This window comes from Oncorhynchus clarkii, chromosome 1, assembly GCF_045791955.1.
Source record: "Oncorhynchus clarkii lewisi isolate Uvic-CL-2024 chromosome 1, UVic_Ocla_1.0, whole genome shotgun sequence".
In the NCBI taxonomy this organism is placed as follows: domain Eukaryota; kingdom Metazoa; phylum Chordata; class Actinopteri; order Salmoniformes; family Salmonidae; genus Oncorhynchus; species Oncorhynchus clarkii.
In genome coordinates this window covers 1,563,821-1,576,142 of record NC_092147.1, presented here as the reverse complement: position 1 = coordinate 1,576,142, position 12,322 = coordinate 1,563,821, and the positions used below count along the sequence as shown (strand labels likewise).

Genomic DNA, 12,322 nt, shown 5'->3' with positions numbered 1-12,322 from the left:
AATGACCTGGCTAGGTAATGACCAGAATAGGTAACGACCTGGCTAGGTAATGACCAGGCTAGGTAACGACCAGGCTAGGTAATGACCAGGCTAGGTAATGACCAGGCTAGGTAACGACCAGAACAGCGGTCTAGACAGCAGAAACAGATACAGGACCAAGCTAGGTAATGACCTGGCTAGGTAATGACCAGAATAGGTAATGACCAGGCTAGGTAATGACCAGGCTAGGTAATGACCAGGCTAGGTAATGACCAGAATAGGTAATGACCAGGCTAGGTAATGACCAGAATAGGTAACGACCAGGCTAGGTAATGACCAGGCTAGGTAATGACCAGGCTAGGGTGATTGGACAACAGACAGATTGTGGAGGGAAAAGGTAGTAAACTGACCTCGACAAGGGCAAACTTCTCCTCCATGGTGTAGTTGTATCGTGTAGCTCGTTCATACTCCTCCGCGTTGTCAGGACACTCCTTGTTCGAGTACTTATCCGTTGGATGAACCAGCTTCCACGAGTACTGCAGGAAGAGTTGTCTTCATCATCATCCTCATCATCATCCTCATCATTATCAACAGGTGTCACATGCACCGAATACAACAGTGAAACGCTTACTTACAATCCCTTAACCAACAATACAGTTAAGAAAATACCAACAACAAAATAAGTAAGAGATAAGAATAACAAATAGTTAAAGAGCAACAGTAAATAACAATAGTGGGGCTATATACAGGGTATTACGGTACAGAGTCAATGTGGAGGTTATATACAGGGTATTACGGTACAGAGACAATGTGGAGGCTATATACAGGGTATTACGGTACAGAGTCAATGTGGAGGCTATATACAGGGTATTACGGTACAGAGTCAATGTGGAGGTTATATACAGGGTATTACGGTACAGAGTCAATGTGGAGGCTATATACAGGGTATTACGGTACAGAGTCAATGTGGAGGTTATATACAGGGTATTACGGTACAGAGTCAATGTGGAGGCTATATACAGGGTATTACGGTACAGAGTCAATGTGGAGGTAATATACAGGGGGTCCCGATACAGAGTCAATTCGGAGGCTATATACAGGGTGTTACGGGACAGAGTCAATGTGGAGGCTATATACAGGGTGTTACGGTACAGAGTCAATGTGGAGGCTATATACAGGGGGTACCGGTACAGAGTCAATGTGGAGGCTATATACAGGGGGTACCGGTACAGAGTCAATGTGGAGGCTATATACAGGGGGTACCGGTACAGAGTCAATGTGGAGACTATATACAGGGGGTACCGGTACAGAGTCAATGTGGAGGCTATATACAGGATGTTACGGTACAGAGACAATGTGGAGGCTATATACATGGATTTACGGTACAGAGTCAATGTGGAGGCTATATACAGGGTGTTACGGTACAGAGTCAATGTGGAGGCTATATACAGGGTGTTACGGTACAGAGTCAATGTGGAGGCTATATACAGGGTGTTACGGTACAGAGTCACTGTGGAGGCTATATACAGGGTGTTACGGTACAGAGTCAATGTGGAGGCTATATACAGGGTGTTACGGTACATAGTCAATGTGGAGGCTATATACAGGGGGTACCGGTACAGAGTCATTGTGGAGGCTATATACAGGGTGTTACGGTACAGAGTCAATGTGGAGGCTATATACAGGGGGTACTGGTACAGAGTCAATGTGGAGGCTATATACAGGGTGTTACGGTACACAGTCAATGTGGAGGCTATATACAGGGTGTTACGGTACAGAGTCAATGTAGAGGTTATATTCAGGGGGTACCGGTACAGAGTCAGTGTGGAGGCTATATACAGGGGGTACCGGTACAGAGTCAATGTGCAGGCTATATACAGGGGGTACCGGTACAGAGTCAGTGTGGAGCAGAAAGAGAGAAAAGGAGAAAGCAGAGAGAGAAGAAAGAGAGAAAGAACAGAAAGAGAGAGAAAGAACAGAAAGAGAGAAAGAACAGAAAGAGAGAGAGAGAAAGAGAGCAGAAAGAGAGAACTGAAAAAAATTATTTTGTGTTTAAAGACCTTGAGGAGAGACTGTGGGCAATAGGGAAGACAATAGGAAAGATCATGGATATACTGACAAGATGTCTCTGCGCCCTAAAAATGGGAGTGGTTTTCCACAAGGCAGCATGGAAGGCGGTCTAGCTCTCGCCTATCCTTTCTTTGGATTGGTGGATACCTCATTTTTTGTCATCCTTTTTTGAATATTCGATGAGGGTTGTTGACATCAACCGCCTGTATTCATTGGAGAGAGATGCTATGCCTAGCCTCATGCCTAGCCTCATGTCATGAATATGCATAGCCATCAAGATAACTCCGGGATGTCACCTGTCCCAGTTACTGTATATCAATACACTCGTAACAACTTAAGATTTACTAAACTTGTAGTCAATCAAATAAGCCATTCAGTTTGTTGGCCAAATTCGACACTCTCTCATTGTCCTCCATACAAAAACTCCTTGCTTGGTGGGCGAAACAACGTCACCTGCCGCAGGGAGACAGATTTTGGGCCTCTCTCTTCCTCTTCCTCTCTGATAGTAGTCACAGTGTGAACTGTGAGAGAAATCAGTTTGGCCACCCTGATAGTAAGTCTCTGGCAGGTGTCTGTCTGTGAGGGTCGTCTCCACTGTAGTCTTTGTTGTCAAAGGCACCATCACTTGGGATGTAGGACCTCACCACTTCCATGAAGTGTGTTGGTTAGGGTTTGATCTGATTTATTAAGATCCCCATTAGCCAACTGTGACAGCTAGTCTTACTGGGGTCCGACACATAACGAAAAAGACAGATAAAAACCCATGTAATTTACTCTCCTCAACTTGTTCAACAGCCTTCATTACCAGATTCAGCAGAGGTCTACAACTTAGGGAATGATTTGTACCAAATACACTGCCCTTAGTTTTAGAGATGTTCAAGACCAGTTTATTACTGGTCACCCATTCCAAAACAGACTGCAACTCTTTGTTAAGGGTTTCAGTGACTTCATTAGCTGCGGTTGCTGATGCGTATATGGTTGAATCATCAGTATACATGGACACACATGCTGTGTTTAATGCCAGTGGCAGGTTATTGGTGAAAAGAGTAGAGGGCCAAAAGAGCTGCCCTGCGGTACACCACACTTTACATGTTTGACATTAGAGAAGCTTCCATGATAGAAAACCCTTAGATTTCTATTAGATAGACAGCTCTGAATCCACAATATGGCAGAGGTTGAAAAGCCATAACACAAAAGTTTTCTAAACAACAGGTTATGGTCAGGGATAAGGTTAGAGGTCACTCACCACTTCCATGACGTGTGCGCTCCACTGGGACAGTAGCTGCATTCCCTGCAGAGCCAAGTCAAACAGCTTCCTGTACTCATGGTCTGTCTTGTGGGCCTCCTGACGACCGGACCCCGTCACCACCTAGAGAGAGACACCTTTATTAGGACAAGAGGTTAACTAACCATAACCATAATCCTAACCCTTCAACCCTTCACATAACAGGTTAACTAACCCTAACCCTTCACGTAACAGGTTAACTAACCCTAACCCTTCACATAAGAGGTTAACTAACCCTAACCCTTTCCATAACAGGTTAACTAACCCTAACCCTTTCCATATCAGGTTAACTAACCATAACCATAATCCTAACCCTTCAACCCTTCACATAACAGGTTAACTAACCCTAACCCTTCACATTACAGGTTAACTAACCCCAACCCTTCACATTACAGGTTAACTAACCCTAACCCTTCACATTACAGGTTAACTAACCCTAACCCTTCACATTACAGGTTAACTAACCCTTCACATAACAGGTTAACTAACCCTAACCCTTCACATTACAGGTTACACTTGACATTAGGCTTGGGCGGTATACTGTATGCCGAGGTATTCTGAAATATACACGGTATGATTTTCAATACTGTCAACAACCCATGTTTTGTGTCTTTTATTGGGGAGGGCCCTAAAGCTCATGGCCCCCTCGCCTCATAGTGCTACGCCACTGCTTATAACTTTAAGTTACTATCTAAGATGTGCCAAATAAAATATCTCCAGCTCAGGGCTCCAGCTGTGCATAAAGTGTTGGTCCCCATGTTCCATGAGCTGAAATAAAAGATCCCAGAAATTTCCCAAATGTTGTGCACAAATTTGTATTACCTCCCTGTTAGTGAATATTTCTCCTTTATCAAGATAATCCATCCACCTGACAGGTGTTGCATATCAAGAAGCTGATAAAACAGCATGATCACTACACAGGTGCACCTTGTCCCGGGGACAATAAAAGGCCACTGCAAAATGTGCAGTTTTGTTACATAGCACAATGCCACAGATGTCTAAAGTTGAGCGAGAGTGCAAATGGCATTCTGACTGCAGAAATGTCCACCAGAGCTGTTGCCAGATAATTGAATGTTCATTTATCTACCATAAGCTGCCTCCAATGTCGTTTTAGAGAATTTGGCAGTACGTCCAACTGGCCGCAGACCACGTTTATGGCGTCGTGTGGGCGGGCAGTTCGCTGATGTCAACAATGTGAACATTGTAGTGGAAATGTCTTGTACAGTATGTAGTTGGTTTTATTCAAAACACACAGACAGTGTTGTGAATAAAAAAACAGCTTCTATCTCAAGGCCATCAGACTGTTAAACAGCCATCACTAACACAGAGAGACTGAAAAACAGCTTCCATCTCAAGGCCATCAGACTGTTAAACAGCCATCACTAACATAGAGAGGCTGCTGCCAACATACTGACTCACATCAGCAATAAAAATAACAAAACATTTTATTTATAAATGTTACCTAAATAATTCGGATTCCGCCACGACAACATAGTGCCCCAGTGGGGTCATGGTATGGGCAGGCATAAGCTGCGGCCAATGAACACAATTGCATTTTATCTATGGCAATTTAATTTAATTTAATTTATTTTTTATTTCACCTTTATTTAACCAGGTAGGCCAGTTGAGAACAAGTTCTCATTTACAACTGCGACCTGGCCTAGATAAAGCAAAGCAGTGCGACACAAACAACACAGAGTTACACATGGAATAAACAAACATAGTCAATAATAGAGTAGGAAAAAAAATAAGTCTATATACAGTGTGTGCAAATGGAGTGAGGAGGTAGACAATAAATAGGCCATAGTAGCAAAGTAATTACAATTTAGCATTAATACTGGAGTGATAAATAAGCAGATGATGATGTGCAAGTAGAAATACTGGTGTGCAAAAGAGCAGAAAAGTAAATGTGGGGATGAGGTAGGTAGATTGGGTGGGCTATTTACAGATGGGCTATGTACAGCTGCAGCGATCGGTTAGCTGCTCAGATAGCTGATGTTTAAAGTTAGTGATTGAAATATAAGTCTCCAACTTCAGCGATTTTTGCAATTAGTTCGAGTCACTGGCAGCAGAGAACTGGAAGGAAATGTGGACAAAGGAGGTGTTGGCTTTGGGGATGACCAGTGAGATATACCTGCTGGAGAACGTGCTACAGAGGGTGTTGTTATCGTGACCAGTGAGCTGAGATAAGGCGGAGCTTTACCTAGCATAGACTTATAGATGACCTGGAGCCAGTGGGTCTGGCAAGGAATGAGATGTAGTCTAGTATCTCACCCATTAAAAAACATGAGATGTAGTCTTGTCGCTCACCCATTAAAAACACATGAGATGTAGTCTAGTATCTCACCCATTAAAAAAACATGAGATGTAGTCTCTCACCTATTAAAAACACATGAGATGTAGTCTAGTCTTTCACCCATTTAAAACACATGAGATGCAGTCTAGTCGCTCACCCATTAAAAACACATGAGATGTAGTCTAGTATCTCACCCATTAAAAACACATGAGATGTAGTCTAGTCTTTCACCCATTAAAAACACATGAGATGCAGTCTAGTCGCTCACCCATTAAAAACACATGAGATGTAGTCTAGTATCTCACCCATTAAAAGCACATGAGATGCAGTCTAGTCGCTCACCCATTAAAAACACATGAGATGTAGTCTAGTATCGCATCCATTAAAAAAACATGAGATGTAGTCTCTTACCCATTAAAAACACATGAGATGTCGTCTAGTCTCTCACCCATTAAAAACACACGAGATGTAGTCTAGTCGCTCACCCATTAAAAACACATGAGATGTAGTCTAGTATCGCATCCATTAAAAAAACATGAGATGTAGTCTCTTACCCATTAAAAACACATGAGATGTCGTCTAGTCTCTCACCCATTAAAAACACACGAGATGTAGTCTAGTCGCTCACCCATTAAAAACACACGAGATGTAGTCTAGTCGCTCACCCATTAAAAACACATGAGATGTAGTCTAGTATCTCACCCATTAAAAAAACATGAGATGTAGTCTCTCACCCATTAAAAACACATGAGATGTAGTCTAGTCTTTCACCCATTAAAAACACATGAGATGCAGTCTAGTCGCTCACCCATTAAAAACACATGAGATGTAGTCTAGTATCTCACCCATTAAAAACACATGAGATGTAGTCTAGTCTTTCACCCATTAAAAACACATGAGATGCAGTCTAGTCGCTCACCCATTAAAAACACATGAGATGTAGTCTAGTATCTCACCCATTAAAAACACATGAGATGCAGTCTAGTCGCTCACCCATTAAAAACACATGAGATGTAGTCTAGTATCGCATCCATTAAAAAAAACATGAGATGTAGTCTCTTACCCATTAAAAACACATGAGATGTCATCTAGTCTCTCACCCATTAAAAACACACGAGATGTAGTCTAGTCGCTCACCCATTAAAAACACACGAGATGTAGTCTAGTCGCTCACCCATTAAAAACACACGAGATGTAGTCTAGTATCGCATCCATTAAAAACACACGAGATGTAGTCTAGTCGCTCACCCATTAAAAACACACGAGATGTACTCTCTCACTCCTTAAAACCCCTAACAGCAGGAATAGCTATGTATTAATTTAAAACACTAACAGCAAAGAACAGCTATATATTCATTAAAAACAATAACAGGAGGAATAGCTACAGTGGGGCAAAAAAAGTATTTAGTCAGCCACCAATTGTGCAAGTTCTCCCACTTAAAAAGATGAGAGGCCTGTAATTTTCATCACAGGTACACTTCAACTACGACAGACAAAATTAGAAAAAACAATCCAGAAAATCACATTGTAGGACTTTGTATGAATTTATTTGCAAATTATGGTGGAAAATAAGTATTTGGTCACCTACAAACAAGCAAGATTTCTGGCTCTCACAGACCTGTAACTTCTTCTTTAAGAGGCTCCTCTGTCCTCCACTCGTTACCTGTATTAATGGCACCTGTTTGAACTTGTTATCAGTATAAAAGACACCTGTCCACAACCTCAAACAGTCACACTCCAAACTCCACTATGGCCAAGACCAAAGAGCTGTCAAAGGACACCAGAAACACAATTGTAGACCTGCACCAGGCTGGGAAGACTGAATCTGCAATAGGTAAGCAGCTTGGTTTGAAGAAATCAACTGTGGGAGCAATTATTAGGAAATGGAAGACATACAAGACCACTGATAATCTCCCTCGATCTGGGGCTCCACGCAAGATCTCACCCTGTGGAGTCAAAATGATCACAAGAACGGTGAGCAAAAATCCCAGAACCACACGGGGGGACCTAGTGAATGACCTGCAGAGAGCTCGGACCAAAGTAACAAAGCCTAACATCAGTAACACACTACGCCGCCAGGGACTCAAATCCTGCAGTGCCAGACGTGTCCCCCTGCTTAAGCCAGTACATGTCCAGGCCCGTCTGAAGTTTGCTAGAGAGCATTTGGATGATCCAGAAGAAGATTGGGAGAATGTCATATGGTCAGATGAAACCAAAATACAACTTTTTGGTAAAAACTCAACTCATCGTGTTTGGAGGACAAAGAATGCTGAGTTGCATCCAAAGAACACCATACCTACTGTGAAGCATGGGGGTGGAAGCATCATGCTTTGGGGCTGTTTTTCTGCAACGGGACCAGGACGACCGATCCGTGTAAAGGAAAGAATGAATGGGGCCATGTATCGTGAGATTTTGAGTGAAAACCTCAATCCATCAGCAAGGGCATTGAAGATGAAACGTGGCTGGGTCTTTCAGCATGACAATTATCCCAAATACACCGCTCGGGCAATGAAGGAGTGGCTTCGTATGAAGCATTTCAAGGTCCTGGAGTAGCCTAGCCGGTCTCCAGATCTCAACCCCATAGAAAATCTTTGGAGGGAGTTGAAAGTCTGTGTTGCCCAGCAACAGCCCCAAAACATCACTGCTCTAGAGGAGATCTGCATGGAGGAATGGGCCAAAATACCAGCAACAGTGTGTGAAAACCTTGTGAAGACTTACAGAAAACGTTTGACCTCTGTCATTGCCAACTAAGTGTATATAACAAAGTATTGAGATACTTGACCAAATACTTATTTTCCACCATCATTTGCAAATAAATTAATTTAAAATCCTACAATGTATTTATTTTCCTTTATATGTAGGCTGGGCTATTCATTTTATTTTCTACCTCTTTTAGTGTGGTCTGGATGAGGGCTACGTTGTCATTTACTCAATGCGGGGTGGAGAGGATGAGGCATTTCTTTGGTGGGGAGAGGGAGATGTTGTCATTTACTCAATGCGGGGTGGAGAGGATGAGGCATTTCTTTGGTGGGGAGGGGGAGTTGTTGTCATTTACTCAATGCGGGGTGGAGAGGATGAGGCATTTCTTTGGTGGGGAGGGGGAGTTGTTGTCATTTACTCAATGCGGGGTGGAGAGGATGAGGCATTTCTTTGGTGGGGAGGGGGAGACGTTGTCATTTACTCAATGCGGGGTGGAGAGGAGAGGATGAGGCATTTCTTTGGTGGGGAGAGGGAGACGTTGTCATTTACTCAATGCGGGGTGGAGAGGATGAGGCATTTCTTTGGTGGGGAGAGGGAGACGTTGTCATTTACTCAATGCGGGGTGGAGAGGATGAGGCATTTCTTTGGTGGGGAGGGGGAGACGTTGTAATTTACTCAATGCGGGGTGGAGAGGAGAGGATGAGGCATTTCTTTGGTGGGGAGGGGGAGACGTTGTCATTTACTCAATGCGGGGTGGAGAGGATGAGGCATTTCTTAGGTGGGGAGAGGGAGACGTTGCTAACTGTTCCCAGTTTTTGTTTTATTCGGAACACAGAATTGAGACTGAGCGGGGGGATAATAGATCCAACGGGATGTGTCGAGTTGTTTGGGAACTCGGCTGGGGTGTTCAGAGATTATTATTTTATATATACCATTTATTTTCCTTTTTTTCGCAGCTGTAACTACTATCCACTTTTACCCAGCGATGACTTGCACTAAAGTGCGATAACTGTTCGATGACGATGACTAGTACCTTAAATCTATTGACATGGAACTGCCATGGTCTAGGGCATGCAATAAAACGGAAAAAGATACTATGTGCTCTAAAAAGGAGAAAGCAGACATCGCGCTATTTATTACAAGAGACACACCTCTGTGATGCTGAACATGCCAAACTCCGCAGAGCTTGGGTGGGACAGGTGTATTTCTCATCTTTCAAATCAAACAGTAGAGGCACAGCCATACTTATCCATAAGAATGTTCCATTCATAATTGACAAAAACATATCTGATCCGGAGGGGAGATTTATTTTGATAACTGGGTCACTATATGGTCAACCAATTACTATCTTAAACATATACGCCCCTAACACAGATACTCCTGCCTTCATGTCAAAAATGATAACCCTGTTCAATGAGCATTGTGTCTCCTTTGGCGTGGTGGCCGGAGATTTTAATTGTACCCTTAACCCAACCCTAGACAAATCATCTCAAGTCCCCACCACAAATCCTAGATCTGCAAAGATGTTGAACTCTCTTACTAAAGACATGGGACTGATAGATATCTGGAGAGAGACTAATAGCTCATCTATGGACTATACATACTACTCTAATGTCCATAACACCTACTCCCGTATAGATTACATTTTTATCCCAAAGAGTTTCATAAATTCAGCCACATGTACAATCGGACCCATAGCACTTTCAGATCACGCCTTTGTCCACCTCCGCTTTGACCTCTGCAAAAACATCCCGAGGTCAAAGAGCTGGAAATTCAACACCTCCATGCTATCAAACGAAGCGTTCCATACATTGGTAACTACATGGATAGACAACTACACACAAGACAATAAAGATTCTCCTGTTTCTCCGGGCCACAATGTGGGACGCTGCTAAAGCCACACTAAGATGCCATCTAATCGCATATGCTTCCTCTAAGAAAAAAGCCATGGAAGCACACAGGCTAGATCTTGAGAGGGAGCTGGAATGCTGTGAAAAAATACATAAACAATCCCCAGACAGCACCAACTGGAGTCATCTTAAAGCAGCCAAAGCCAAACTGAATTTGGACTACACTCGGGAGATAAAAAAAAAAGTTTTCTTTACTAAACAGAAATACCATGAGTATAGCAATAGGCCCAGTAGATTGCTTGCTTACCAATTAAAAAAGGAGCAGTCAGAGCGTATAATCATGGCTATCCGAACAGCAGAGGACAAGGTCACATATGACCCCAAAAATATCAATTTAACTTTTCATGATTTTTACTGCAAACTATATACCTCTGAGAGAAAACACACGGAGGCAGAACTCCACTCTTTCCTAGAGGGAATCTCGCTACCTAAACTATCAGAGACCGACCAAGAAGATCTCAACTCCCCCTTCACTCCTGAGGAGATTCTGGAGGCAATTACCTCCATGCCACCTAATAAGTCCCCAGGCCCGGATGGATTCCCCAGAGAGTTCTACAAAGCTTTTTGGCCCCAGCTCAGCCCTATCTTCATGCCAATGCTAGAGAATTTTTGCAAAAACGGAGTTCTTCCAGACTCAATGGACACAGCTCGCATTACAGTGTTGCTCAAAAAGGACAAGGACCCCCTATCCTGCTCGTCCTTCCGGCCCATAAGCTTGTTGGATTTCGACTATAAAATAATTACCAAATTGCTTGCCAAAAGACTAAACACTCTTCTTCCCAAAATAATAAAAGCGGACCAAACTGGATTTATTAGATACAGATACTCTTCTGATAACATTCGCCGTCTTTTTGATATTATTGATCAAGTAAACGCACAGAAGACCCCTGTAATGCTGGCTTCACTGGATGCTGAGAAGGCGTTTGACAGGATGGAGTGGAGCTTTCTGTTTTCAGTCTTAGAAAAGTTCAATATGGGCCCAAATTTTATAAATGGATCAAATCACTATACTCTCATCCAAATGCCATGGTGACTACTAATGGACTGAACTCTGACAGATTCCCTCTGGAACGGGGCACAAGACAAGGGTGCTCGCTGTCCCCGCTGCTCTACTTGTTGGGGGCGGAGTCTTTGGCAGAGTTGATAAGGAGCAATCCAAGTATTATGGGTGTTTCTGCAGGCGGCCTGCAGCACAAGATTTCGCTTTAAGCAGATGATGTCTTGCTCTACATATCCAACCCTGAGAAATCCCTCCCTCTCATTTTAGACACAATTGCTCAGTATGGCAAGTTTTCAGGTTATAATATCAATTTTAACAAACCCACTGTCTGCCCTCTCAATATTACACTCACCAGCTCTATGAAGACACTATGTCCTTTCCAATGGAATACACAGGGGTTTCAATACCTCGGGATCTTCATAACACCAGATCTGAATAGCCTTTTCAAGGAAAATTATCTTCCACTCCTGGATCAAATCAAGAACGATCTCCAAACCTGGATCTCCCTCCCAATTAGCTTAGTAGGAAGAATTAATGTCATCCGTATCAACATCCTCCCTAGACTGAACTATTTATTTCAGATGCTCCCATGCTATCTCCCAGTTTCCTTCTTCAAAACAACTAACCAAAGCATCACCAAATTTATATGGGGCAATAAAAAACCTAGGATCAAGTTTTCCACTCTATCGAAACCTGAATCTATGGGTGGTCTTGCCCTTCCCTCCCTTCAATTGTACTACTGGTCTGCCCAAATCCGCAACATGCTAACATGGATCACAAACAGACAAGAGTCAACGTGGATTCAGATAGAAGCCCAATCCTGTGGTTCATTGCCCTTAAGCTCAATTATATTAATTAATAACTTTAGTGAAGTGGGCAACATAGCCAAAACCTTTGTGATTTACAGCACCCTACTAGCGTGGAGGGACTGTAAGAAATACCTGGGCATTTCCTCCCAAATATGTTCTCACTCGCCTATAGTAGGCAACCCAGACTTGCCAAAAGCCCTGAGGGATGCCAACTTTAATCTTTGGCATACCCTAGGAATCAGGACCTTTTCAGACCTATTTCATCAGAAAACC

General features: G+C 42.9%; 1 protein-coding gene across 2 annotated transcripts in view; it reads right to left on the bottom strand.

Moving 5' to 3' along the window:
• LOC139412646 (cytoplasmic FMR1-interacting protein 1 homolog) overlaps nucleotides 1–12,322 on the bottom strand; it is a 114,888-nt gene that overhangs the window by 36,983 nt on the left and 65,583 nt on the right. For both annotated transcript variants that reach the window (XM_071159415.1, XM_071159339.1), the window contains exons 12-13: nucleotides 3,296–3,418; nucleotides 390–515 (exon numbers count right to left, since the gene is read on the bottom strand). In XM_071159415.1, the coding sequence (XP_071015516.1) occupies nucleotides 390–515; nucleotides 3,296–3,418 (249 nt within the window). The remainder of the gene's footprint in view (nucleotides 1–389; nucleotides 516–3,295; nucleotides 3,419–12,322) is intronic.